Source organism: Penicillium taxi (assembly GCF_028828555.1).
Source record: "Penicillium taxi strain IBT 34144 chromosome Unknown utg000004l_segment0_segment0, whole genome shotgun sequence".
Taxonomy (NCBI): Eukaryota; Fungi; Ascomycota; class Eurotiomycetes; order Eurotiales; family Aspergillaceae; genus Penicillium; species Penicillium taxi.
This window is the reverse complement of record NW_026643206.1, coordinates 226,816-254,152: the sequence shown is the minus strand read 5'-3', so window position 1 is coordinate 254,152 and position 27,337 is coordinate 226,816. Positions and strand designations below refer to the sequence as shown.

General features: G+C 46.1%; 8 protein-coding genes across 8 annotated transcripts; 3 read left to right on the top strand and 5 right to left on the bottom strand.

The window, feature by feature from the left end:
* Positions 1–1,266: 1,266 nt before the first annotated feature.
* N7495_005004 (uncharacterized protein) lies at positions 1,267–2,860 on the top strand (the record flags this gene model as incomplete). The annotated part of the gene is made up of 4 exons (XM_057207655.1): positions 1,267–1,378; positions 1,439–1,547; positions 1,603–1,718; positions 1,779–2,860. The coding sequence occupies 4 exons, from the start codon at positions 1,267–1,269 to the stop codon at positions 2,858–2,860; spliced, it is 1,419 nt and encodes a 472-aa protein (XP_057061429.1).
* A 183-nt stretch (positions 2,861–3,043) lies between these two features.
* N7495_005003 (putative capsular associated protein) lies at positions 3,044–6,354 on the bottom strand (the record flags this gene model as incomplete). Its single annotated transcript, XM_057207654.1, has 8 exons — positions 3,044–4,580; positions 4,632–5,062; positions 5,113–5,265; positions 5,314–5,709; positions 5,765–6,084; positions 6,140–6,198; positions 6,267–6,277; positions 6,334–6,354. 8 exons carry the CDS (start codon positions 6,352–6,354, stop codon positions 3,044–3,046), a joined length of 2,928 nt encoding a protein of 975 aa, XP_057061428.1.
* A 1,653-nt stretch (positions 6,355–8,007) lies between these two features.
* On the top strand, positions 8,008–11,276 carry N7495_005002 (ribosome biosynthesis protein KRE33; the record flags this gene model as incomplete). The annotated part of the gene is made up of 2 exons (XM_057207653.1): positions 8,008–11,000; positions 11,075–11,276. 2 exons carry the CDS (start codon positions 8,008–8,010, stop codon positions 11,274–11,276), a joined length of 3,195 nt encoding a protein of 1,064 aa, XP_057061427.1.
* A 349-nt stretch (positions 11,277–11,625) lies between these two features.
* On the bottom strand, positions 11,626–13,076 carry N7495_005001 (putative disulfide isomerase; the record flags this gene model as incomplete). The annotated part of the gene is made up of 3 exons (XM_057207652.1): positions 11,626–12,811; positions 12,865–12,872; positions 12,924–13,076. The coding sequence occupies 3 exons, from the start codon at positions 13,074–13,076 to the stop codon at positions 11,626–11,628; spliced, it is 1,347 nt and encodes a 448-aa protein (XP_057061426.1).
* A 1,849-nt stretch (positions 13,077–14,925) lies between these two features.
* On the bottom strand, positions 14,926–15,969 carry N7495_005000 (uncharacterized protein; the record flags this gene model as incomplete). The annotated part of the gene is made up of 2 exons (XM_057207651.1): positions 14,926–15,732; positions 15,856–15,969. The coding sequence occupies 2 exons, from the start codon at positions 15,967–15,969 to the stop codon at positions 14,926–14,928; spliced, it is 921 nt and encodes a 306-aa protein (XP_057061425.1).
* A 385-nt stretch (positions 15,970–16,354) lies between these two features.
* Positions 16,355–17,583, bottom strand: N7495_004999 (F1F0 ATP synthase subunit gamma; the record flags this gene model as incomplete). The annotated part of the gene is made up of 5 exons (XM_057207650.1): positions 16,355–16,448; positions 16,502–16,557; positions 16,612–16,724; positions 16,805–17,379; positions 17,528–17,583. 5 exons carry the CDS (start codon positions 17,581–17,583, stop codon positions 16,355–16,357), a joined length of 894 nt encoding a protein of 297 aa, XP_057061424.1.
* Positions 17,584–18,131: 548 nt separating this feature from the next.
* On the top strand, positions 18,132–21,143 carry N7495_004998 (DNA topoisomerase 1; the record flags this gene model as incomplete). Its single annotated transcript, XM_057207649.1, has 7 exons — positions 18,132–18,186; positions 18,336–18,559; positions 18,644–19,111; positions 19,132–20,154; positions 20,208–20,447; positions 20,505–20,954; positions 21,009–21,143. The coding sequence occupies 7 exons, from the start codon at positions 18,132–18,134 to the stop codon at positions 21,141–21,143; spliced, it is 2,595 nt and encodes an 864-aa protein (XP_057061423.1).
* Positions 21,144–25,678: 4,535 nt separating this feature from the next.
* N7495_004997 (NAD-dependent epimerase/dehydratase family protein) lies at positions 25,679–26,999 on the bottom strand (the record flags this gene model as incomplete). The annotated part of the gene is made up of 3 exons (XM_057207648.1): positions 25,679–26,622; positions 26,748–26,909; positions 26,957–26,999. The coding sequence occupies 3 exons, from the start codon at positions 26,997–26,999 to the stop codon at positions 25,679–25,681; spliced, it is 1,149 nt and encodes a 382-aa protein (XP_057061422.1).
* Positions 27,000–27,337: the final 338 nt, after the last annotated feature.

The following is a 27,337-nucleotide window of genomic DNA, read 5'->3' as shown; positions in this document are numbered from 1 at the left end:
ATTAGGGATCTATTGGAAAATCGGCGTCATTCTATACCTAAGTAGACGACGATATTACCAATACTGTGACTGTGTAAACATGTAGAGTACTTTTCTCTGCCACCGGCCAAATATAGCGCAATGCACGCGTCTATCCACAACTCGAATCAAGGTGCATAACTTCCAAGTTTCAATGTTACATGAAGTGATATCCAACGTTGTTTATCATGATAGGTTTGTTTGGACTGAACTGGGCAAATTAAGGACGATTTTTTCTGTTATGGGATCTCCAAATCTCAACTGATATAGTTTATACCATATAGATCCTCCCTTATCATTCTTATCATTATCACTGATCCACTATCTTATCCAGGAACCATCAAAGATCAGGACCCTGATCCCAAGGGAACAATATGTTGTGACAGTCCCGTGCCATCATGTGACCCCACATTTAGGATCACTCTACTGCTATCTCTCCGAGCTTATCTCGGATCACATCTCTTTCCCCACCACAAGCAGAAATCAACACTCGTTTCTCGTGTATGCAACGAGCTCTTGATAAATACCTATACATGAATTTATTGGTACTCGGTACTTGTTGACAACTTGATGTAGACTTTCTACCAGATTAAGTTGGACTTTGAGGTACTCTAAGCTACAGCCGCAGTAAGCGGGAAAGGCTCAATAGAATACGAGTAGTACGGATACAGCTAAAATTCGCGGAGTACTGACTATCTATGATCTCTGTGTCTATGGTACAGAAACAGATCTTCCACGGTTGTAGAATGCAGAGTTTGTAAGGCTTCAAAACTTGCGAAACACGAAATGCTAGAATGTCTTTAAACGGTCTTATGGTGAACAATCTTGGAATAATACCTGAATTTTTGGTTCTAATATTTGGTTCAGTCGTCAGGTACTCCATGCTCGTTGGTCAATGAGTGTAAGCGAAGGATTTGGGGCAAAACGGGGCCCGGCGCACGGCTTTCGCCGATAACGAACCAGAAGCCTGTATGCATATCGCGATATTCTCTTTATTATGGCGCCATCTGGGGCATGCATTCCAAGGTGTTTCTTCATTTTGTAGTCGAATATGGGAAGGTTTACTATTACTCAAAAAAAAGAGAAAAGAAAATACGAGTTTGTAATCGCGTGATTTTGTATTCTTCAAGCTAGGAAGTTTTTCTTTCCTTTAAATCCTGTCTTGTACCCGCCTTGAATCTGCAGGGTTTGCAGATCTGACTGAGATCTTCACTTTTTTTTCTTCTCATCTCTTAACTTTCTCACGCGATGTCTTACCCAGATCATCACGATGAGGAGAAGAAGCAGGCTACCTTCGATGTCGGTGCTGACTATGAAGGAGCGCCCTCTATTCAAGCAATTGATGCTTTGATCGCCGAAGGTGAGCTTTGTCCTAATTAGGAAATTGGTCAATATTGAATTGTCCTGACTCTTTACTCAGATCACAAACATGAAATCAAGCTACGAACCCTGTCCTGGCAGAAGACTGCCTGGATTCTCGCTGGAGAGCAGGTTTGTTTAGCTATTATGGCCCAGTCGTGGTCCCTATCGTACGTACTTCGATCCTTCATCCCATCGTGATGGAGAGCTAACCAACAATCTTAGTGTTCTCGGATGGGTTCCTGGTATGATCACTATAGGTGCCTGCTTCGTTATCTTCTGGTATACATCTATTACAATGCACCAATATATCATGAAATACCCTCATATCAAGGATATCTGTAAGTCGAGAGTGATAAGAGCTACTTCCTCTACTTCGCAGATACTAATCAGCTTTACAGGCGACTTTGGTTATCACATCTTTGGCTCAAGTCGGACGGCTTTTATTTTTTCTGGCTTCATGTTGATCGCGAATAATGTTATGCTGATCGGTTTCCACGTCCTCACCGGTGCCAAAATTCTGAATACCCTTTCTGGTCACACAGTATGCACTGCCGGTTTCTCGATCATTGTCGCCATCATGGGCATCGTACTTAGTGCGCCTCGAACTCTCCGCCACGTGAGCTTCATGTCCATCCTCTCATCCGCCTGCATGGGTGTCGCAATCCTCCTCTTCTTGGTTTTCGTCGGAATTGAAGATGCTCCTCTTTACGGATACCACGGTGACTACCCCACAGATGGACTTGTCAAGACCTACGCCTTCCCTCTTCCTGGTACTACTTGGGTGGATTGCTTGAACGCTGTTCTGAACATTACTTTCCTATGGGTTCCTCAAATTCTGTTCCCCTCCTTCATTGCCGAGATGGAACGTCCTCAGGATTTCCCCAAGGCATTGGCTGTTCTTGCTGGTATCTCTTTGATCCTGTTCACCGTGCCCCCAGCCATTGGTTTCCATTACCTTGGTCAATATGCTACTGCTCCCGCTTTTGGCAGTCTGGGCATTGTTGCGTACAAGAAGGCTTCTTTCGGTTTCGTCATCGTTCCCACTCTCCTCATCGGCGTCATCTACGCCAACGTCGTTGCCAAATTCATCTTCCTCCGCGTCCTTGGCAAGTCCAGACACGCTCACAGCAACACCATCACTGGATGGGGTGTCTGGCTTGTGATCATGGTCGCTATTTGGATCCTCGGATTCATCTTCGCCGAGGTTATTCCCAGCATGGGTGATTTCCTCTCTCTTCTCAGTGCTGCATTCGACTCCTTCTTCGGTTTCATCTACTTTGCTGTTGCATACTGGCAGTTGAACCGAGGAAATCTGTTCGGAGGAGCTGTCAGGACTGGCTTGACCTTGTTGAACATCTTGATTTTCGCCATTGGTCTGTTTGTTCTGGGCCCTGGTCTTTACGCTGCTGTCGAGGCTATTATTGCTGACTACTCTGGGAGTACGACGCCCGCCTTCACATGTGCCAACATGGCCATTTAAGGAAAAAAAACCTCTGGCAAATCAATTTGCCTCTTATCATTTATAAAATAATTTAGATTAATGAGCTAAGGATATTGAATTCGGTTTATAACTATCATAAATATTTACTGCTTTGAGTAGAAAAAGACAGGGATATCAAAAATGACAAAATGACAAACTGTCGGGCAGTTAGTTCATGACCTTTCAATTATACCCCAATACATCCCTCTTATCATCGGTAAGACGACCCCATTCAAGCAAGAGACGAAAGAAGTAAATCTCCATATCTTCCTTGCGAAGGGCAACCTCAGACCATTTGCGACCTTGCTCTGCTATCCACATCCCCTGAGCAGTGTGTGCGTCCATATTTACCGTACTCTCATTTGACACCCCCGCAAAATAAGCCAGGGTACTCCACAACCCGTGAAGACGGATGTCAACTGGTACGAAATGCAGCCAAGAAATCATGCGCTCGTCAAACCACTGCCTGAAGAGCCCAGTCCGGAAAGGCAAACTGTGGCTCTGCAGGAAAGGAAGAAAGCGGCCGCTGAACCCGGCTCCGTCGAGATCGACCAAATATCGATGCGACCAGTGTGATTGGAAATCCACTCGTGGGCCTGTACCTAGTTCGTCGCGTTGCAGGTCGCAGTCTCCGCAGCGGGCGATTGGGCCGAGGAGGTGGACGTTTGCGCGGAGGTTGAGCTGCTCTGCTGGTGCAGATCCATCCATCGTGCGGTATCTATATGCAAGGGGTCCGTCTGGTAGGAGGACTGAGACCTGGTTCTGGGTATTGTTATTTACCAGATGGGAGAGCCGCTGTCTGGGCATGCCTCTATACTCCCCAAAACGGCTGTAGCCCTCGGATGTACTTCCAACCCAGTAAAGCGAGTTTTCCTTGTCCTCGTATTTCAGGTCAGGAGTTTGATCAGAAGGTGCGTACTTCACTTTATCCATATAGTTCCAAGGGCTTGGGAATAGAATGTCGTTGAATCCGGAGATGGCGCTTTGGCTGAAAATAGGCACGAGATCCTGTGATACTTTGAATGACGATGGCGATATCAAGAGCCCATGGAGGAATGCCAAATCCGGCTGATGGCATATATCAGTGGCCACGTCAAAATTCAAAGGAAATTGACCTAGTGAATGGGGCTCTGCACAGTCGAGGCATAGATCACGGCGGTTCCAGATACGCTGCGTGCGTACCCGGGACGAAGGCGGACAGGTGAGGCTCACGCATGTGTCGTAGACACCTCTCCAGGAACCGTCTGTGAAGACTGTTTCATTCGTCTGGTGAGGAGGCGATATAGGACCCCAGCCACCTTGTCGGTTGATAGACCAATCGCCCACGACTGTCTCCTTCGGAATAGGTTGTTGCTGCTTCCCTTCCCAATTCATAGGCGTTATCCTTTCCCACGGGACTGCGACTCGCGGTTCATCGTTCAGGTTCAATACAATATCCATATCGGGAAGGTGTTCGGAGAAACTCTGTATCATTTTTGCTGCACCATGTACCATCCACGCATGGGTTGGTTTGATACCTTCTTGGACTTGAGGTGTACCGTTTCGAATGCTGATTGCTCCAAGGTCGTTAAAAGGATTTGTTGCCAGTTGATGTGTCATACTTCGAAGCTGGTCGGGACTAATTGCCCAGAATGGGAGCAGGTTATTGTAGATTGAATCAAAATCGTCGATGACGACGGAAGATCGGCTCGTGGCATATTGATACCACTTGTCAAACCCACTATACTGTTATTAGAAGGGGCCAATATTTGGGCAGGAAGTATATACATACGGTGGAGGATGTTGATTGTACCGTCTGCGATATTCCATGAGAGCATGGCCAAGATTGTCGCTGGAGGCAGCTTGCGCAATGAATTGATCATAATGGGCTCTTGCTTCATGTGTGAGTACGTCAATTGGATGTTCATAGATAAGATGGAGCTTGCTCGAGGCGAATACGAGGCCCACTCCACAAAGAATGACGAGTAATATCTGTAGGATGATGTTGGTGCGGTATAGCGATTTCGACTCTTCACCTGATACAATTCTTGAAAACAGAAATATACAAGACCCCAGTGAGGGTAATGCCAAGGTTATAGCGGCGCGACTGATTGAGATATAGGGGAAAGACATTGGTTGGGAGATCAAGATCGCCATCGAGGGAAAGTATATGAGGACGAAACTTCCCATGATTGTAATTCCCAAAATACCAACATACGACAGCTAGATCGTCAGCTTCTATCAAGAAGTAAATATAGTGGATCATTGCTTACCAGATGCCAGGATGACAGAATCAACAATACCGCTATGGAGACTTGACCTAAAGTGCTTCTGACGTACTTCATATCCAGGAATAACTGTGCACTTTGCTCAGGCCGGGTTCGTGTGACAAAACATCCTATAATAGTCCATATTACAGCAATTCCCTGGATATGTTAGAGCTAGGTCTCCAGAATTTCAGCCTTCCTACTTACAATGAGACCGACACCGAGTGATACCAGAACGCCCTTTCTTTTGACTTCTGCCTGGCGTCGATGACCCAATTCGATAAATCCAACTAAAATAGAAGAGTCCAGTATCACATTGACGAATCTAATTGTTCGCATGCTCGATGCTCCGTGAGTGGTAAGAGGGCAGATGTAAGTTGACTGGCTACTAGCCAGGAATGATGATGCTGCATATCCGCCAATTGCCACCAATAAGGCGGCAACTATACCCCTACCGCGGTATTGAGTCCGATCGTAACAGCTCTGTCGGTAGGCGGCCAGAGTATGCGAGCTCTGATGTCGTATCGGCGCAGATTCGTCTATTGGTCGTGACCTTTGATTTCGCCAATAGTCGTAAACTGAAACAAGCAATGGGATGGCGTACTGTTGCAGAATATTAGTATAGTAGAACCAGATGGATTAAGCAGTTCACTCTTACTGAATAACCAGCAGGTGTACACTCGCTGCTGAGAGAAATTCGGCGAAAAAGTTCAACTCTCAGACAACATACACTTAGTAGTAGACCAAGCTCGCACCATAATCGGTATTTCCATGTCTTAAATTCCCCGAACCCTAGAATAGGAGATACAAAGTCATTGCTGTTTGGAGATTCGATTTCTTCGAGCTGAAATAGCGGGATTTCGAGTCGCTTGTTTATCGATTTGACAGGCCGAGACGATAATGTATTATAGCGACCTATATATACGCATACTGCTCCTACAAAAAAGCAGACCAAGACTGCCGAGTCGACAGGGCGATCTTTTCATGGCTCGTTAGTTTAGTCCACGCGACATGGTTGGACATGGACACATACCGAAGGCAAATGTGGTATTATAGGATGCGGTCAGAAAGAAGGAACTCAGAAAAAAGACCCTATATTGCGACCGTCAGAGATTAAATGAGTATCGCTACCTAAGTAGCGCATGATGCAGGGGACTTACCCCACCGAGACCTTTAGCCCAGTATCAATAGATATTTGGACCATCATCCGAATAGTTTGTTGTCTACATGCACGGCATCAGAAGCCATTCTGTCCAAGCATGATACCAGACCAAAGTAAAAGGATTCGGTGAGATGAGAAGACAGACAAGCCATTCCGGATTAAGGGACAGTCACCTCTCTAAGCTCTCTCTAGGAGTACTAAGTGGAGTTACGGGTGGGGACACAAGCATTGACATAAGAATTATGGACCGTCCATAGGTCAATATCAAATTATGACGCTCAAGCAACTATGTAATCGGAGTCCGCTAAGGTGGGCCATGATGCACTTAGCCACTTCAGTCCAACAAGCCAATAATGAGTTAATCAAGTTGACGCTCTGGGCCTCAATCCTTTCCCGCCCTTGTTTATTGTGGAATGTAAATCATCCAAGACATCAAGATATGCTCGAAAGCCTGAATCAGACCTCCCGTCTGCCCCACTTACCTGCATAATCTAGCTTAGTCAAGCTTCATGTGTTATCTACAATACAATACGTAATGTAATAGTGGTTGATGGGCCCATTCTTGCGCGTTCTAGTTTGTTAGTTCGTTTAAAAATAGAGCTGAATCGTGGGAATAGGGCATCGTATTACATTTGACTAGCTTCATACGGCACTATAGCAGTGTTTAGTGTGCCACGCTCCGGCCCTCTTTTTTCCAAATCCACGCCGCAACCCTCTATGGGCAAATCGCTCGCTTAGAGAAGATCGCTTTGTTAGTAAAATGTGTGTGTATCGCTTCATTAAGCGTCTCCCTAAGGAGCTACAGCTAGCTCCTCGGAAGACTAAAGAAGATGCTGCAAAACAGAAGAAGTTAGAAAAAGAGTATAAAAAAAGATATGATCAGCTGCCGCCACGGGAGGAGACTAGGGTGCCAGTGCCACAGGAAGAGGTTGAAGTAGAAAGAGAGGAGAAATCTGATATAATGGCGGTGAAAGAGAGAGATATACTTTATTTTGAAGAGATGCGGCGTCAATGTATATAATATTTAGAAAAATAGAGGGTTGTGGGGTGGATTTGGAAAAAAGAGGGCCGGGGCGTAGCACACTAAACACCGGGAACACGTGTTTAGTGTGCACATGACACTGCTATCAGATAGATTTCAGTGCTTAATGCTGTGTTGATTCTTTCTGGCTACTCTGAGAAACAGCCTATGGTCATGTAGTATTTAGCAATATTAAAGTTGTCAAAAATGAAGCCTGAAAAACTAGGTGAGATTAGAGCGCCTGAAAAAAAAAATCATTTTCAACCTAAATGCTTTTTCCAGCACTCTTGTTATGATAAAAAAATATGTATCCAAAAAATGGACTCGCGGGGAATCGAACCCCGGACCACTCCCATGCTAAGGGAGTATTATACCACTAAACCACAAGCCCACTTCATGTTAGAATCACATGACCTTAGCATACATATCTAGTGGTGGACAGTAGTAGGCGGTGAAGGCCTGTAAAACTAGGTAGGCGGTGGGTTAATGCCGGGCGGTATAATTTTTTTTCTTCCTGTCCAGTTCTATGTGCTGACCTCGAGAGATCTTTAAGTTTTGATCCCGATCTCTGTCTTAAGCTTCTGGCAATTCTTCAAAGGATTAAAGAAGTGGAGTGTCTTTAACTATAGTCGCAAAAATATCGATACGATATTTCCCTTGATCAAATCCTGACCAACTAATTCCCCTACGTTTCTCGCGGCAGCTCCGCACCATCATCATGCCGCGCAAAGCGATTGACTCGCGTATCCCCGCTCTCATTCGAAATGGCGTACAGGAGAAGAAGCGCAGCTTTTTTGTGGTGGTCGGAGACCGTGCGAAAGATGTGATCGTTCATCTGCACTATATCATGTCAAGCGTCGATGTGAAGCAAAACAAGTCAGTGTTGTGGGCCTACAAGAAGGATCTGATTGGCTTCACCAGTCACCGGAAGAAGCGTGAGTCAAAGATCAAGAGGGAGGTCAAGCGAGGCATTCGCGAGCCCAACCAGGAGGACCCATTCGAGCTTTTCATCACCCTCAACCAGATTCGTTATGTGTACTATAAGGAAACCGAGAAAATTCTGGGTAACACATACGGCATGTGTATTCTTCAGGACTTTGAGGCCATGACACCAAACCTACTGGCACGTACAGTCGAGACGGTCGAGGGAGGTGGTATGGTAATACTGTTGCTGAAAAGCATGAACAGTCTGAAGCAGCTATATACCTTGTCCATGGATATTCACTCTCGGTACCGGACCGAGGCACATGATGATGTTGTTGCTCGCTTTAACGAGCGATTCATCCTTTCTTTGGGTAGCTGTGACTCTTGCTTGGTGGTCGATGACGAGTTGAACGTGCTCCCGATATCTGGGGGCAAGAATGTCAAACCTCTTCCTCCCCCAGAGACTGCCGATGATTCGAACATTGGCACAAAGAAGGAGCTGAAGGAAATCAAGGATAATCTGGCGGATACACAACCTATTGGTCCATTGGTCAGCCTGGCTAAAACAGTGGACCAAGCCAAAGCACTGTTGACCTTTGTGGACGCAATCGCCGAGAAGACCCTGAAGAGTACGGTTACTCTCACGGCAGGCCGTGGACGTGGAAAGTCTGCTGCCCTCGGTGTTTCCATTGCGGCCGCCATTGCCCACGGATATAGCAACATTTTCATCACCTCCCCCAGCCCTGAGAACTTGAAGACTCTGTTTGAATTCATCTTCAAGGGATTCGATGCTCTGGGCTACTTAGATCACGTTGACTACACTATCCTGCAATCGACCAACCCTGATTTCAATAAGGCTATTGTTAGAGTCAACATTCACCGCAATCACCGTCAGACTATCCAATACATCCAGCCTCAGGACGCCCACGTCCTGGGACAAGCTGAGCTGTTGGTTATTGATGAAGCTGCTGCCATCCCACTTCCGCTTGTGAGAAAGCTGATGGGTCCCTACCTGGTCTTTATGGCCTCAACCATCAACGGTTACGAGGGTACCGGTCGCTCGCTTTCCCTGAAACTGATTCAGCAACTTCGGGAGCAGTCTCGAGGAGGAATGAAGATTGATGATACCGATGTTGCGGACCGAAGCACTGGCAAGACCGCGAAGAACGCGGACAAGGGCCTCGGTGGCCGATCACTTAGAGAGATTACCCTCGCGGAGCCTATTCGTTATGCCCCCGGAGACTCGGTTGAAAAGTGGCTGAACAAGGTCTTGTGTCTTGACGCAACTTTGCCCAAGTCCAGTATGAATACTCAGGGCTGCCCGCATCCATCGAAGTGTGAGCTGCTGCAGGTCAACCGCGATACCCTTTTCTCGTTCCACCCTGTCTCTGAAAAGTTCCTTCAACAAATGATGGCTTTATACGTTGCTAGTCACTATAAGAACACACCCAATGATCTTCAGCTTATGAGTGATGCTCCCGCGCATCAGCTCTTTGTGCTCGTTCCTCCGATTGACGAGGAAGCGACAAAGCTACCGGAGCCGCTCTGTGTCATCCAAGTCGCCCTTGAAGGTCGTATCAGTAAGCAGAGTGTTCTCAACAGCCTGAGCCGTGGTCAGCGAGCCGGCGGTGACCTCATTCCCTGGTTGGTCAGCCAGCAGTTCCAGGATGAGGACTTTGCTGGTCTCTCTGGTGCCCGTGTTGTTCGCATTGCAACTAACCCGGAGTATGTTGGCATGGGATACGGCTCCCGCGCTTTGGAGCTTCTGACTGACTTCTACGAGGGCAAATTCACCAGCCTGTCAGAGGAGGCGGCCGCTCCTCAAGAGGAGATGGTCCGCGTCACAGACGAGGAGCTGGCCAACTCGAGCCTTCTGGATGACAACGTCAAAGTCCGGGACATTCGCTCTATGCCTCCATTGTTCGGTAAGCTGACGGAACGTCGTCCGGATATTCTGGACTACCTCGGTGTCAGCTACGGTCTTACCCCCACCCTTCACAAATTCTGGAAGCGCTCTTCTTTTGTCCCCGTCTATCTGCGCCAGACCCCCAACGATCTGACTGGCGAGCACTCTTGCGTGATGCTCCGCACTCTTTCAGTCGGTACCAACGATGCCAGCTGGCTAGGCGCCTTCTCTCGGGACTTCCACCGCCGATTCCTTGCCCTGCTCTCTTACCAATTCCGTGAATTCCCCTCGGTTCTCTCTCTCAGTATTTGCGAATCTGCCAACTCCGGTGCAAAACTCGACTCTTCCATCGTCCCCCGTACTTTGAAGAAGGCCGATATCGATGCTGCTTTCTCACCCTTTGATCTGAAGCGTCTGGATAGCTACGCTAACAACCTTCTGGATCATCACGTCATCCTGGACATGGTCCCCACTCTCTCCGAGTACTACTTCGCTAACCGACTGGGCGGCAAGGTTAGCCTCTCTGGCATTCAGCAGTCCATACTTCTGGCCATTGGTCTGCAGCACAAGAGCATCGATGACCTGGAGAAAGAGTTGAGTCTTCCCTCCGGTCAGCTTCTTGCCATGTTCCTCAAGATCATCCGCAAGGTCTCTACTCACTTCCGTGGTGTGATTGAGGGTGCTGTCGCAGAAACTATGCCTAATGAGCAAGTCCCAACATCTGCGCCCACTGGCGGTGCTCATGACGATGAGATCATTGACGAGCGCTTCCAACCGCTTGCTACAGGTCTGGAAAAGGAGCTGGAAGAAGGAGGCCAGCAGGTTGACAAGGAAATGCGTGAGAAGCAGCGTGCTCTCATCGACGCCCTTCCTCTAGACAAGTGAGTGGGCCCTTTAACCCTTTGATTCATATTGTCATGGTACGAATGAACAATAACTGATTTCTAGCCTCCAGATACGAAATTGATAACGGCTCCGCGTCCTGGGAGGGTGCTGAGAAGCAGATCCGCGGTGGCGGTGCTTCCACTGTCAGTGTGAAGACCAAGTCGTCGTCTAAGCGAAAGAAGGGCGAGTCCGCCCGTGAAATCTATGACAAGGAGGTTGACTCCAAGAGACAAAAGATTATCAAGAACGGTACTGAGGGTCGGAAAAAATAGACACTATCATGAGTGTCTGGCGTTTCTTTGCATCTTTTTTATGGTGTTCCTGCGGGTTTTACCTTGTTCTGTCTTGTATATGATGACTTTTTAGTTGATTAGAAACCCCAGGGTTTTGTTAAAAGATTTTCATGATGCATTACTTTTTTATAAAAACTTCAGTTCGCTACTATCAGCTATTTCTATCATGTAGTCACCTTTCATGATTCTTGATAGATTTATTTGGTAAGGATTCTGAGGTGCGAATGTAAAATGAACACACGATACAATAATAGAGACTGCTAACTAAACATAGTAGACAACTACAAACTGAACTTGACTATAAAAACACATTTTCCATACTAGTTTCCTACAGCTCATCCCGCTCTACCTGCTTAGGCTTCTCGGATTCAGAATCAACCTTGGCCTCGACAACAAGACCTTCGGGCAGCTTCTCCTTAGTTCCCTCTCCAAGACGAATAGCATCAATCCACTGCTCAACAGCGGCGATTCCAAAGTCTTCGGCATTCTCATACCGACGCCACCATCCACGGCGAGCATTGATGGCAATGATTTCTACCGACTTACTACCTTGCAAGCCCAATGCATTATATAAATTTTGAGATCCAGAGTTAATCTCGGGGACGGCATAAATGGGGAAAATGTGGGCGCCACGCTTGGAATGACGGTGTGTGATCTCTGCAAGACTTTCCAATGCGGTAGATTTGGCAGCTTCCTCACTTTGCTCTGGGAGCAAGGCGAGGAGACAGGTGTTAGACTTGGCGGCTAGGCAGGTCGATTCGAGGGATTCGGGTGTGGCTAGGGTAGGGATTGGAGGTACCCCGGCGGGCTTAGCGTCAGGCACCTCCTCGGTATCAGCATCATCGGCAACAGGGGCCGCCTTCGCAGGCTTGGAGGACTTGGGCTTAGGCTTTGACTTTGGATTTGTGGCAGGCTGTCCAGTGGCGTCTGGGTTAGGGTTGGCGAAATGGCTCAGGAACTCGGTCATGGGCTTCTTCTTCAACTCGCCCTCGTACAACTTCGGTTCAGCATCACCTCCAGGAACCACGACCAGCGTTGGGAACTTGGAGATGCCGAATTTCTCGACGGAGGCGGGCTCCTTATTGCGCACCTGGGCGATGTCAATTGCATTTAGAAAGTCGATGGCCAGAGCGCGGATGAGAGAACTGGTTGACCCCTTCTCTGTGAATAGGATAGCCTTGGGTCGTTCCTCATTTTGTCCCAGCCACTTGTCCAAGTCCTTGTCGGTTGCGCGCTTCACGTGGTTCGGAATGCGATCTACCACTGCGTTGATGATAGCATTGGCCGTACGCCCACCCTGGTAGTCCTCCACCCGTGGCTGTCCTGGTTTCTTCGAAGGTGTCACAATTTTGAGGGTCGGGAAGCCCTGGACGCCCATTTGACTGCAGAAGGGCTTGTTCTCGTCCTCGTCGCAATTAACAGCGGCGACCTTGGCCAATCCATTCAGATTTTCGGCAGCCTTTTCGTATGGACCCTTCAGATTCTGACAGTGTCCACACCAGGGTGCATAGAATCTATAGTAATTTGGTTTAGTAGAGCCGTTGGAACGGTGCGGGGAATAACTTACTCCACGATCTACAAGACTATTAGCGCAAATTGATTTCAATAAATTGTGGGGAAACCTACAGATGTATAGTTTGAGTTCGCGATAATAGACCCATAGGTCTTTTGGTTTAGCTGTAGCACTGGCGATTTCTTGGTGTAGATGCCATCTGCATTAGCAGGGATAGCTGCTAGTAGCGATGTGAGCAGGAGGAATGCTGAACTATTGGGTAGCATTTTGCTAGAATTGAGCTGTAGGATTTAAACAATTGGATATATCCCAGGATTCAGTCGCATATAGAATGTGAGAAGTGGGAAAAGAGATCAGATTAATAGTGAAAGAACAGCTTGATTACGCAAGGTGTCCTGAAGCTCTTGTGGAACTGGATCCTTGCCCCACTCACTCTTATAAGGGTAAGTGTAACTACTGTTACTCCCCTCGCCGCTTTTACCCATTAGATAACTAGAACTGAGCAGTGAACATTGCAATGATTACATATAGAAAACTCACTGTTATGCTGACTGTTACCTGATAGTTAGCTTTAGACAGATATTAATACGGATATTATGGATATCTGTGGTTTATATCACGTGTCTAATCCATAGTTCTACAGCTTATATGGCGTTCCTCGATTTGTTCCAGCAAAGTTTCCATGACGTGCACCAGTTACGCTTAGAGCTTCGATTTCAGTCGAGACCTTAGCTAAATACCATAACTATGAGAGACTGAGGACGATTTTCGAGCTACTGGAGAAACTCTCAAAAGGTCAAGAGTGGATGTAGACCTGACTCGGAATTCTTCGTCGAGAATTCTCCAAATGAACGTACTTCTCCTCTATCTCCATCTAATGTGAAGATTGTTACTTGTATCAGTTATATTCCAAGGTTGGCAGCAATGGTGCAAACTATTAAAAGGGCTTATGACGGAATATGCCAGCTGATAAGAGGCACTCTTGAGATCATGAATACCTAGGTATCAAAGAGTAGAACGAGTGAATTGCTCATGAAATTCGATGAGAGCTATCTAAGACCCTGGACAAAAGACTAGTCCTAAATAGTCGCTGCAGTGGAAGCATTAAGCGCTCTCAAAGGTAATCACACTGCTCGTAACTGCAGTCTTGAATTCCATAGTAGAAATTGGCTTCTTGCAGTGACAAGACGGATCTGCGCACCGAGAAGCAGACTGTAAGACTTGCTAGGGACATATACTTAGCTCACTGGCTTTATTTAATAATGATAGCCGACTTACACCATAACTAGGGAGCTGAGAGATAGTTGTTATGCTAGAAGTTGTAGTAGTGGCAGACCTCGGAAGGTAGTACCTAGGTACCTAAAATACACGTCTACCTACCTAAGTTACGAATTACAAGCTATGAGAGCCTTATCCATTATAAGGATAAGTGATAAGTGTTTCTTTTTAGCTGACTCTGCCAGAGATAAGATATCTTCGCTGTTGTCGATGAGATGAAATTCCGAGACCAAAGGTTACCAATGCTCCAATCCCCCAGTGGTGATCAACGGCAGTCACAAAAAATATGAGTGTCAAAGTTGAGTCGAAACGTTGGAAGTGCATAGTCCTGGAGGTTGTCCGAGAAGCCGAACGTGCGTTGTAGATGGTGTTGCTTTTTGTACAGTCTCAATACTTAAATCCAGGGATGCAAAATCCTTCGAAAACGTCTTCTAAATCGGAATTTTAATCTTTTTCCCCTTTACTTCCCGGTGCAGGCATCCAGTACATCTCGGAACAGCATTCTGTCATGGTACCGTGATCTGAATAGTAAGCACCCAGCTTCGGAGTTTCATGATAGCTCTTTTGGCAGCCAGCTTGCTTCTCCACACGGGCTCCAGTGCTCTCTTTATGTGCATCATTCTCATGGGCTTTGCTTTCTGCTGCATGCTTCCAAATTCTGTTCGGTACAGTACTCTTGGTGCCAATCTTCTAAGTCATTGTGTGGATCTTCAGAAGGTTTAAGCCACTAGTATCTCCTTCGAGCTCTAGCTTGTTCCTCCGCACTGGGTGTGTATTCAACTTCAGGTGAGTCAATATATTCGGGCATTTCTTTCGCTGCATGCATCCAGCAGTTCTTCATGCCATGTTCCCAGCAGTAAAAAGCGTCGTCTCGGGCCTTCTCTCCTGAGTCCGAACCACCCGAGTGATTATATAAATCTTCAAAACCATACCACTCCCTCGAATTTGACATTTCCGGAACTGGAGTTTGCTTGTCCTCATGGTAATTTTTTTTTTCTCTTGGCGCGATTTCTCATGCATCGCGCTGTCTGCCGTTGAGCAGTCGAAATCAACCCATCGGGCTTCCAATTCTTCTTCCACACGAATGCTAGCCATATTTCTCTTTGCTCCCTCTACACATTGATTCATGTGATCAGCTGTAAGGCCATGCATATACCACTCCCAGGGGGCATTGAAATTACACTGAGGGGAGGATTCCTCCCTTGAGGAATGTTCATCTTCTGAAGAAGGTTCCCCCCATGAAGCTTCATCACAGGGTGAAGGTTTCTCCCAAGGAGGAGGTTTACACCAGGGCTGGGGCTCCTCCTGCTGTTGCGAGTTTGTTGACTCGCTCTTTTTCCATTCACTTTTCTTGTCAAGGCTGTAGGACTCATCCCACGGTTGCGACTTAGTTGGCTCATTTTTTCCCCATTCACTTTTCTTGTTTGCGTTGTAGTATGAGGGTTCATCCCACGGTTGCGACTTAGTTGACTCGCTCTTTCTCCACTCACTTTGCGTTTCATAAGTTGAGGTGTATTTCTTTTCTGTTTCGCCTTTTCTGTGGTTGCCGCTTTTTTTGCAGGAGTCCCGCAACCACATCAGCACAGTATCGTCATGGTGAAGACGTCGAGCAGGGTCACGCAGAACATCGGCCGCAGCTTGGATCTGGAATGATTTTAGTCAGTTCTTAGTACATTTTGAGATAGACTCTAAAACTAGCAGCGGAAGAAATGAGATTTATGACTGTACCTTGTGAAACTTATCCATGGAAGATTGATCGTTACTAACTTTGTCTGGGTGAAACTTGAGAGCAAGCTTTTTATATGCGACACTGATCTCTTTCGCTGTCGCATCTGACTTCACTCCAAGTGCCAGGTAATGGTCAGGTGGTTTAGCTCCCATCTTCGAAATGTGATGAGCTGAAAGGCTGTTTTCACAGGCTGAGATATCCGAATGTCACTGATGCGTCTTAGTGTTAGGAAGAAGTTGGCGTTCAGACGATGGCGATGGGAAGAATAACCCAAGACGAATATCAGTTGTCCGGAAAATGTAAAAGCGAGCTTGGCTTGGGTGACTCGCAAAAGTGAATATAAGGTAACAGGCAGTCAAGATCCAATATGGTAAGTAAAGTAAAAGTGAGGCTACAAGACGTTCAATTACAGTTCATTTTACCTACATTAGAGAGTATAAATGGAATTGAAATGGATTGACACTGATTTTACAAACGGAGAGTCGATCTAAATATCAACCTGCACCGGGGGCAACATCGTCCTGTATAGGATGATGTTTACTGCTCGGCAGAGGCGGTGGCACCGGTGATAATCTCGACCAGCTCACCGGTAATGGCGGCTTGACGCTGACGGTTGTACAAGATCTGGAACCTGTTTCAAAAGTTAGGATCTGTCTGTGTCATGGAGGCAGTCGGGATACATACTTCTGGATCATCTCACCAGCGTTCTTGGAGGCGTTCTCCATGGCGTTGCGACGAGCCTAAAAGGGTTATTAGTACATACTGGTAGACAGCATAGATGTATAGAAACATACGGAAATCTCGCAGGCGTGGCCTTCAGCCAGGGCCCAGAAAATGTTGTTAGCGAGGGAGTACTCGCGGAGAGAAGCGAGAGCCTGGTCGTCGATCTCGTAAGCGGAGATGTTGGCTGGAGCGTCGAATCAGTATCAAAGTGCAAATATTTCCTCTAAAACAAAACAGAAAAGTTCTGATGGTTCTTAAGCATACCGGACTGGGTGATAGCCTCTTCGTTGAAAGCCTCAAGGGTCTGAGGCTCGTAAGACTGAGCGTTGACAAAGTGGTTGTAGACGATCTGAACGCTGGCGTAGTCGGTGGGCAGCTGAGCGATCTGGTCGGCGATAGCCTGAGCATCGGCGAAGGTGGGGATATCCTTGCAGACGTTGGAGAAGCTCAGGAGGATCTTCTCAGGAGCGAAACGAGACAGCTGAGCCTTAGCCTTCTCACCGAGGATGACAATGTCGGACTCAGGGTTTTCGGTAACCATACGGCGAGCGGTCTTGGCCAGGCCGGAGTGAATACCACCGCAAAGACCCTTGTCGGAGCTAGCAATGACGATCAGAGTCTTCTTGTCCTCCAGAGGCTTGGTCTCGGCCTGCTCGAAGAGGGTGTTGGAAGTCTGACCGTAACCGCGGGACTCGTCCATAGCCTTCTGGGCGCGGGTAAGACGAGTAGAGGCGACAATCTTCATGGTCTTGGTGATCTTCTCAATGTTCTTGATGGACTTGAGACGGCCCTCAATCTCACGAAGAGTCGCAAAGTTGGCGGCATTGGACGGGGCAGTGCTGGATTGACAATTAGTAATTGATCGAGTATAGAAGCAATTGGTCGAAATGATGGATTTCGATCGGAATAGAAGATGATATCACAGTCGGTAATGTCGAGTTGTCGGCGGATTAAAAAGGACCGGAGAATCGGAAGAGCATTTCTTACCGGGCAAGGGAAGCACTGCCGGCCTTGATGGCCGGGCGAACAGTACGGGAGAACATGGCGAAGGGGTGAGAGGGGGGATTAGAAGCAGAATATAGCTTCCGGGAGGAGAAGAGAGAGGAGAGTGCAGTAGCCTCGCTGATGCTTAGAGGTGCTAGGATGGCCGGGAGTGCGTTGAAACTCCCTGACCCGATAATACGCTAACCACATTCAGGTTATCTCCGGAAAATTCCGGCTTCCGGCGCACTTATTGCTCCCAAAAGGCAATGTGTCTGCCTCAGGCATAAATGTATTCCCAAATCCAACTCCATTCCATGGTTCATAGAGTTTGTTCTTCTCAGCCCCCAGCTTTTCTTCAGTTACATCCGTCCCAAGTACCACTTCCTCTTCTACTTGCATCATTGATGCATCACTCTCCCTTCTAATCGTGTCTTTACCGTCATTTTCATTGGTTAGAGTCCCTTCCATCTCACCTCGCGTTTGCTTGCGCTTTCAAGCTACTTGTTTTACTCGACTCGAGAGTTCTCACCTCTCCTACCTCTCTATCCCTTCGAGATCCATTCTCTCCCGTTCTCATCCACCACCGGCTGTCCTTCACTCCATCACAATGAGTTCAGATTCAGACGATACCCCCCTGGTCCGTTCCAATGGACGCGCCAATGGTGAGCTTTCCCCCGGGTGATTCGGCTAGCACATGAACACCCCCGACTCTTATTCCTGAAATCGCACAGTCCTTCTCTTCCTTCCCTACTGCTCTTTAATCACTATTGCGCTTGTGAAATGTGTCTAACAATGTCATCTATCTATTTAGCTGCACCCTCTTCCAACCGATCGAGCGCAAAGCTACCCTCGAATGAAGTTAACGGCGACCTGGCTACCGGTGTGTCTATTAGGTTTGGTCCCTTGGTGGGCGAGGATGCGGAGATGGAGGATATGGACGCGCAAGGCGCAAGTAAGCGCAAATCTCGGGCGAGCATTGACAAGAAAAAGTCATATGCTGAGCCAGATAGTAGCTCGGAGGAGGATCAACCTTTGGTACGCGCTCTGGATTGATGGATTTTGCGTTTCTGCGACATTTTTGTGTGTCACTCTTGGTTTCAGCGACTGACCATTCGATAGAGTAAACGTCGGCGAACAACTTCTGTGAAACAAGAAGAACTGGAGTCAGACGATGGCATCCCCCTCGCCAAAAATGGACGAAAGCTCCCTTCAGCCTCCGAAACCGCCATTGGCGAGGAGTCCGACTCCGATGTTCCAATTGAGAGGAAGCTTTCGGCGCAAAAGAAACAGATTGAGCAGAAGGCCGCGAAGGAAGCCAAGACTGCGCGCAAACTCGCTGTCCCAAAAAAGGAAACTAAGCCTGCCGCTAAGAGACAATCCAATGGTGTCAAAAAAGAAACCGTCGATGATAATAAGTCCGCCGTGAAAAAGGTAAAGGCTGAACCAGCGGCTAAGAAGGTGAAGGTCAAGGCTGAGAGCGAAAAACCTGAAGATGGTGAGTCTGACGAAGATGAGTATAAATGGTGGGAGGACCCAACCAAGGGTGACGGAACCAAGAAGTGGACGACGCTGGAGCACAACGGCGTCGTATTTCCACCCCCTACGAGCCTCTCCCAAAGAACGTCAGCATGCGATACAACGGAACTCCGATTTCTCTCCACCCAGATGCAGAGGAAGTTGCTAGTTTCTTTGGAAGCATGCTCAACTCAACCCACAACGTAGAGAACCCAGTCTTCCAGAAGAATTTCTTCAATGATTTTCAGGATATCGTCAAGAAAACTGGCGGCGCGAAGGATGTGCAAGGCAAGAAAGTCGATATTAAGGAATTTACCAAATGTGACTTCAAGCCCATCTTTGAATATTATGATGCGCAGCGTTTGGAGAAGAAAAACCAGCCCCCGGCCGAGAAGAAGAAATTGAAGGCCGAGAAAGATGAGCAAGAGGCTCCCTACCAGTTTTGTACCTGGGACGGTCGCAAACAAAAGGTTGGCAACTTCCGCGTGGAGCCTCCCTCACTTTTCCGTGGACGCGGTGAGCATCCAAAGACTGGACACGTCAAGACACGCGTGAAGCCTGAACAAATCACCATCAACATCGGCAAGGAAGCCACGGTTCCACCTCCTCCTGCTGGTCATAGATGGAAGGAGGTTAAGCATGACCAAGAAGGCACATGGTTGGCTATGTGGCAGGAAAACATCAATGGCAACTACAAGTATGTCATGCTGGCGGCCAACTCCGATGTCAAGGGACAAAGCGACTACAAGAAGTTCGAAAAGGCGCGCGAGCTGAAAAAGCATATCGACAAAATCCGCAAGGACTACCAAAAGAACCTCAAGAACGACTTGATGGTCGAACGTCAGAAGGCCACGGCAGTTTATCTCATCGATCAGTTCGCACTCCGTGCTGGAAACGAAAAGGGTGAAGACGAGGCAGAGACTGTTGGCTGCTGCTCGCTCAAATACGAGAACATCAGCCTGCAGCCACCCAATACTGTCATCTTCGATTTTCTGGGTAAAGATAGTATTCGTTTCTATGATGAAGTCAAGGTCGACCTTCAGGTGTTCAAAAACCTCAAGATCTTTAAGAAAGCACCCAAGAAGAATGGTGATGAAATCTTTGACCGATTGACTGTAGGTTTCTCTTGTCTGGTAACGTTTGTTTTGGAATCAGCTAACGTCAATAGACATCTGCCCTCAACAAACACTTGCAAAATTACATGCCTGGCCTGACAGCTAAAGTGTTTCGTACTTACAATGCCTCATTCACAATGAGCACCCTTCTGAGGGATTTGAAGGCTTCGGGTACCATCGCTGAGAAGATCAAGTCTTACAACGATGCTAACCGCAGGGTTGCTATCTTGTGTAACCACAAACGTACAGTCACTGCTGGTCATGCCGGTCAGATGGAGAAGTTGGGAGAGCGGGTAGGTTTTTGCTGAGACTATATGTCTATACAAAGCTAATCTGGATATTTCTCATAGATCAAGGGACTTCGCTATCAAAAATGGCGTTTGAAACAGCAGATGCTTGACCTGGAACCCAACCTCAAGAAGAAGAAGGGAGCCTCCTTCTTCGCGCGTGATGAAGATCTCACCGAGGAATGGGTGAAAGAACATCAGGCGTTCCTGGTGGAGGAGCAAACTCAAAAGATCAACAAAAAATTTGAGAAAGATAACGAGAAACTTCTTGCTGAGGGTGAGAAAGAGATGAAGGCATCCGAGCTCAAAGAACGCTTGGAAGTCGTTAAGGATATGGAGAAGAAGTTCGCCAAAGAGAACAAGTCCGGCAAGGTCGAAGCCGAAGGCCGGGGCCCCACTGTGGATAAAATCGAGGCCAGCATCACCAAGCTTGATCAACGTGTTGAGACTATGTCTCTTCAAGCCCAGGACAAGGAAGATAACAAGGAGGTTGCCCTGGGTACCTCGAAGATTGTGAGTCTTTTATTATCGGAAAATGACGCATACAACCACTAATTTTCTTTACAGAATTACATCGACCCTCGTCTTACTGTTGTCTTCAGCAAGAAATTTAACGTCCCTATTGAGAAGTTTTTCTCGAAGGCTTTACGCGAGAAGTTTGAATGGGCTATCAAATCCGTTGAAGAGGACTGGGAATTCTAGATCTTTTCTCTCCCGCTTTTTTGATGCCTTTCATCTTTTTGTCTATTTCTATTACACCATTCTCGCTTCCATATCAATATCTTGGATTATTCATTGCTCTTATTTTATTCTCTCTTCTTTTTACTGCGACGGCTGGCTGCAATCTGCATGAGGGCTGCGGTCCAATCTCTCCTTCATTTTTGTTACCTCTTGATATGAGCATATGGGCTAGAACTTGACTCATGCCGGCATTTTTGATAGACAGCGCCAGGCAAGAAAATACCCACACAAGCGGAACATAATCCTCGCGAAAAATAAACGAGTTGATAGTACAGTGCATCGCATTTGAACTTGGTTCAGCTCTTCCGTTTGATTCAGCTCAGCTTTACATAGGTAATCAATTGATTTTGGACACCCATGGATGATAAATTGGGAAGTAAGGCCTCGCCGAGAATTCGAATATTGTCTAAGAGAGAGGATTTTCGATGGAAATGACTACAAGCAGTCAACAGTAGAAAGCTTTCAGCAGAAAGAGACTTCCAAGGTTCGAAGGTTGATGAAAACCTGGGATTACATGGTTTAAAAAACAACAGCTCTGGGGTAGGAAACACCAAAGACGCAAAAACACACTTAATATATATGTATGTAAAAAATGTGTTGGTTGAAGAGCGTAAGCCCTAGGTTACACAACCCAATACATGGTTCCTTCCGTCCCAAAGAAAAGAACTTCTCAATTTTGCCTTTGTGGAGTATCAATCATCTTTTATTCTCCGTTCGAGAATTTCCAGTACCTTAACTCAAAGGCTGGAAGTTTACAGTCCAATCGCACATCCCACCTCCCCCAACGCCAGTAACCAGAAATTGTCGAGATAACAAAAAGAAAGATGAGCTAGAGTATTATCGGCTTGGTGCAGTAGACTGGCTTTAAAAATATTCTCCTCTTGAACCCTTTGAAACAGGCCGAGAATGGGCTGCTAAAGTTTTTGACCATCTCTATTTTGATGACGATAAAGGCTTTACAATTCCTTTCGTGCCACAGATCATAGTTACACGAATCAGCCGCCTATGAAAACTTTCAGAGTAACAAGGAACATGAATTCCTAAATTCTATGGATCCTTCTCACTTCATCTTCCATTTTTGGAAGGGGGACTTACAGTTCGTCTTATCTTCCTGGAATATATTAGTAGTATATTCATGGCACAAGACAACGCAGCAGACTACACAAGATACACGTCAACTTATCGTGAAATCTATTGTCGACCTCGATAGTGACATTCATGGATTTAAGGATATTAAATTCAATGACCTACATCCCAGAAATATCATCCTAACACCACAAAATAATGTGGTTTTTGTGGTTTTTGAAGAAACCTCATTCATTCGAAAGGCTGACGATCCGATCTTGGCAGATAAGGATTTTTTATTGGGTTAATAGATTCCTCCGCTCCTAAGATGGCACCAGGTATTAGGCCGTCATGACAATCTCATATCTCCAGATAAACATAAAAACTAGATCGACTGGGATTGGAGTCGCTGGCTTGAGACTGAATGGGCTCACAGGGCTTCGATGATTACGCCACAGATGAGAAAATTGTTCGATGTAGACTAGCATGTGCAGCGGCTTAAATCTGTTCAAGCTCTACAGCGATAGAAGTAATAGCTAGTTTCTATCTTCTTCTATTCATTTGGCAGTTTTCTTTCCAAAGGGTTGAATTCGAACTCCAGGGCTATTGTTCCATCATAGAGATTTCAAATAGCTAAGGACTCTAATATTTTCCTCCCTTGTTTTTCCTTTTCTCCCTATCGGAGTATTTCGGACTATGCACTCTTACCTTTTGGTTGGGCAGTTCTGTAGGCGTAGTTTAGGGATATTTGAAGGGCTAAGTAGCCTTCGATTGACATTAGGTCTATCTACTAAAGTAAATCCTATGAGTGGCGCACTCAGAACACCATAGTAAAATCGAAAAAATTCAATGTCATATCTCAACAACAATGACACTGATAAGATTTAAATATAAAGTCAGATATAACAATAATGATTTCTATAAAGAATCAACTCACTTTAAGTAAATTAGATAGATTAATTCTAGTGGTATCATATATTACTATAAATTATAGTATAAATTATAGTATAAATTATCTATTTTTAGCTTCACCTACACTTCACTTAATGATTTCATAATCCTTCTTTATATCTATTTATCTGATGAGCTAGAAATAATTTGAACTGGTGGTTGTTGAGATATGACATTAAATTTTTCCGATTTTAATATGGTGTTCTGAGTGCGCCACTCATAGGATTTACTTTGGTGTAATAGTGTGGGACGCTATAATTTAACAGGACCAGCCCTCAAAAATGCTAATCAAATCATTCACTAAATAATTCATCACGTTATTCATCAGATCATTCAAATTCAAACTAACCTTTACTCATCATTCAAATTCAATACCAACCCTCAAATTATTTGAACTTTGGTACTCGCATGGAATGAATGGTTCTGTTATCAGGAAAAGAGTCTGGGAATGCCAGTCGTGATTTTATGATTCATCATTCATGTATTGCTAATCATATACAAACTTGAAAGCCCCAAAAAACCCAACAATAGAAGCAGCAATAACAGCCAGCGAAACCCAGCCCAAGATATCACACAAGCCACAAGAAGCAATGATACCAATAGGCACAGCGCGAGAAGCATGCATCGCCTCCTCACTTATATGCAAAGCTATCCATGCAATAACGCTCGGGTCTGCGCTATTTCTCCCACAGAAATCTCTGTGTTATCGTCCTTCCAGTTTGCAATCCACTTGTCAAAAATCGCGAGGGACCGGAGCTTCTGCTTCTCCGATACATGGGGCCAACAACGTTAGCCCGCCAGTTGAAGACGTACATCATGCCCTGTTTAGCATACGCTGGGCGGTAACTCTTGATGCCCCATAATTTTTCTCGAAGCCACATTCAAGTCTGTTGCCTGCAATAAAGGCGAATACTGCGGTTTCACATCTGACGTCTCGACTGGCTTGCGTTTCGAACTTCTACATGTCCTGTTCCGCGCGCTCCTCTTGTTCCTGGGTCAGAAACTGGAGGTCGAGGTAGATTTCACATCCATGAGCAACATAGTTTCGTTGTTTGTTCGTGGTGGGGCTTAGTTCCATCCCGTACTACTCCGAGAACACTTTCGCTCGCATAAGGAAAACGCATTCTTGTGGTGCTTGGCCTCCGTATCTAGCGCGTTAATCCTGGCCTCCATGTATTCCAGTAGCTCGAACAGCAAAAGTCTTCAGTCAATGCCGAAAACATTCATCTTCTCGTTCAATACTAGCAACGACAGCCCATAAGTTAAAGATGGACAACTGGATCCAGCTGGACGGAAACTATGTCCAGTTCCAGTAATAACCCAATTTAGCCAGTTTTGGCCTTATCTTAGTCCTAATTAGGCACGCTAAACCTATTTAAAATAAGGTAATGCCAACCTTGGAAGGAGTTATCAATGTATTTTCCGTTATTCGCACTTTGAATTCGCTTAGCCCACTTTCATCCTAAGTCTCTTGAGTTATTTTCACAGGCGATTTTCCATGACTTCCACGATCGCTTTTTACTAACGGCGTGGAAGCCTTATAAGCTAGGAACTAGAATCTCTCAAGTACTAACACCGGAATCTAGTAATAGGGGAGTACTAGGGAACTAATAATGCCGGGAATTTCGGGTGTTTATGATACCTAAAAGATGCTAAAATTCGGCAAAAAATACTGTATCTCCGAGAAACACGTGTCGAAAAACTTTCATACCGCAACAGAAGCTAGTGATAGTGTCGTTTTACAGACTGTATCTCAGAATCAGAGTATTGTGTATGTCTTCATGAATTTGGAGGCTTGCCACTTCACCTTATGCCATAAAATCATGGCTCTCACAAAGGTATTAATATGTATTAAAGGAGATTTCCCTCACCCCAGAATACATTAATGATGGGGCATCAATGAATCTGTTATGCTATCACCTGAATTTTATTGAAAATAAAAAAAAACAATAAATTACCTAGGTAATATTTGGTTCATACATATCTACGTAGGCAGGGAGGTAACGTGCCATGTTTAACATGCAAGATATGTAGGTAGCAGCAAGTCTGCCTAGGATTTGGAACCTTCCAAGGTTCAAACTTTGCTGAAGGGATGATATTGAATTATACAAAAGTACCTAGGTAGTAAGCAAAGTCTTTCTATGCCATTGTCTAGGTATGTCCACACCCATGGACTGTTTCTCCAAAATAAGAGTTTTCTCCTAAAATACATGAATTTTCAACGAGTGAAAAACCCCTCCTAGTTTAAACACTGAGGAAAGAGGATTGAAAAGAAACCAATATAAACGGCTCAATATGCAAATGCAGACTTGGTCAACCCGAGGAAGAGACCAGCACAAGAAAGGAACTGAAGTGGATATGATATGTGCATGAAAAGAAACAAGTCCAATATAAAATAGAAAAAGGTGTTGAGAGAAAGGATTTTTGTGAAGGTTCATATGCACTAGACTGGAGAAGGGTCAGCCAGCTAGGCTATGAGCTCATGGCCACCAGCCCATACGCTTGTAGCTATCAACCATCTCAGTGATGCTACTCGCGTCGAATTTTTCATATTTTGGCTGCCACCCCGTGGTCTTTTCGAACAAGGAGCCGTCAATGGACATGTCCTTGTTCTTGAGAACATCAATCTCAAGGAAGGGTCCAATAGGCCCAGGACGTTGAATGTTGCTCTTCTCAATCAGATCTGCCCATTCCTGCAGACTAACTTCGTTCATGTCATCGACAATGTCATCTAGGTTCATCTTGGCCAACTGCGAAACAAGTGATCCAATGAACGTGACCTTCAAGTTGAACACTTCAGCCAATGCATCGGCGAGATCCCCTTGTGTTGTGTTGTTGTGGTCAACAACGTTAAAGGCAATGTGTAATTTCTTCTCTCTGAAGATGGCGGGTATATTCGGGTCATTGCAATCTCCTTGGGCGGCCCTCCACTCGGCCGTTTTCCAAAGCGCACTTGCGGCATCCTTCACGTGTAGTGTGTTCACCTTGACATCCTTGGTATGCAAAATCTCAAGATCCTGTTGCAGTTCCACGTACACTCGCGCTAGACATATGGCCACACCGAAGTAGCCAGGGTTATATCCACCATAGACGTGCGGCAGACGAAGTGCGCAGGATTTCAGGCCGGGGATCTTTTCGAACTCTTCAGCCGCCTTCATCTTCCATTTAGCCAGATTATGCCACGGGTCAATCTTGTCTGTCTCCGAGCGTGGAGATGACCCACTCTTGTACACATGGGCTGTGGAGGCTTCGACGTAGGCAGAGATGCCACGTTTAGCAGCCTCCTTTCCCAGGACCAGACTCAAGGTATAGCTGCGCGCTTCATAGACGTCATCGGGCTGGGCATGGCGGGTCTCTCCGCCACAGTTGATAACGTAGTCGAATTGCTCACCATTAGCGCGGTCAAAGATGCGCGGTATATGTTCTAAATAGAAAAAAAAAAGATTATGAGATTTTTTTCCCCCACAAACGGTTTCCCAAGTAAAACGATTATAACGAAAAAGGTGATCCGGGGGGTGATTTGGGGAAGGAGGGGGTAAAGTCACATACGTTCACGACTGGCATCAGCTTGCACGAACTTGTCCTGGGAGCATGCATCTTTGAATTCCGGAGCTAACCAGGCCAGCTGAGGAAGAACCTTGTCGACAATGCGAACCTCGGAGGCAAGATTGTTCTCATGAATATAGAGTGCCAGGTGGCGACCGATAAAGCCTATAAATAGGGTCAGCGGGTTCAATGGATATTGTACTTTAACTCACCGAGGCCACCAATAATCAAAACGGCGGGCTTCTTGGGGTCCATTGTATAGCAACAACTAAGGGGTGAAGAAAATAGGAAGAGAGGGGAAGACTAAATGCCATGTCTCACGGGCGAACTGTGTTTAATGCGGGAGGTTCCACTTTCCACTCAGAAAATTCGGGAAGCTCAATTCCGCTAACCCCTTTTCTCTAGATCCTTCGACATCAAGCTACGTCGAAATTCCGAAAATCAATTAAGGGAGATTTCTTGAATGAATATCTAATACAAATACATTAGACTGATCAGCTCTTGATTCCTCTCAAATCTCCAACATATCCTCGGTTTCACCAGACTCCAGGATACGATGTAACTAGAATTTGAGATCTCGGAGGCATCACCAT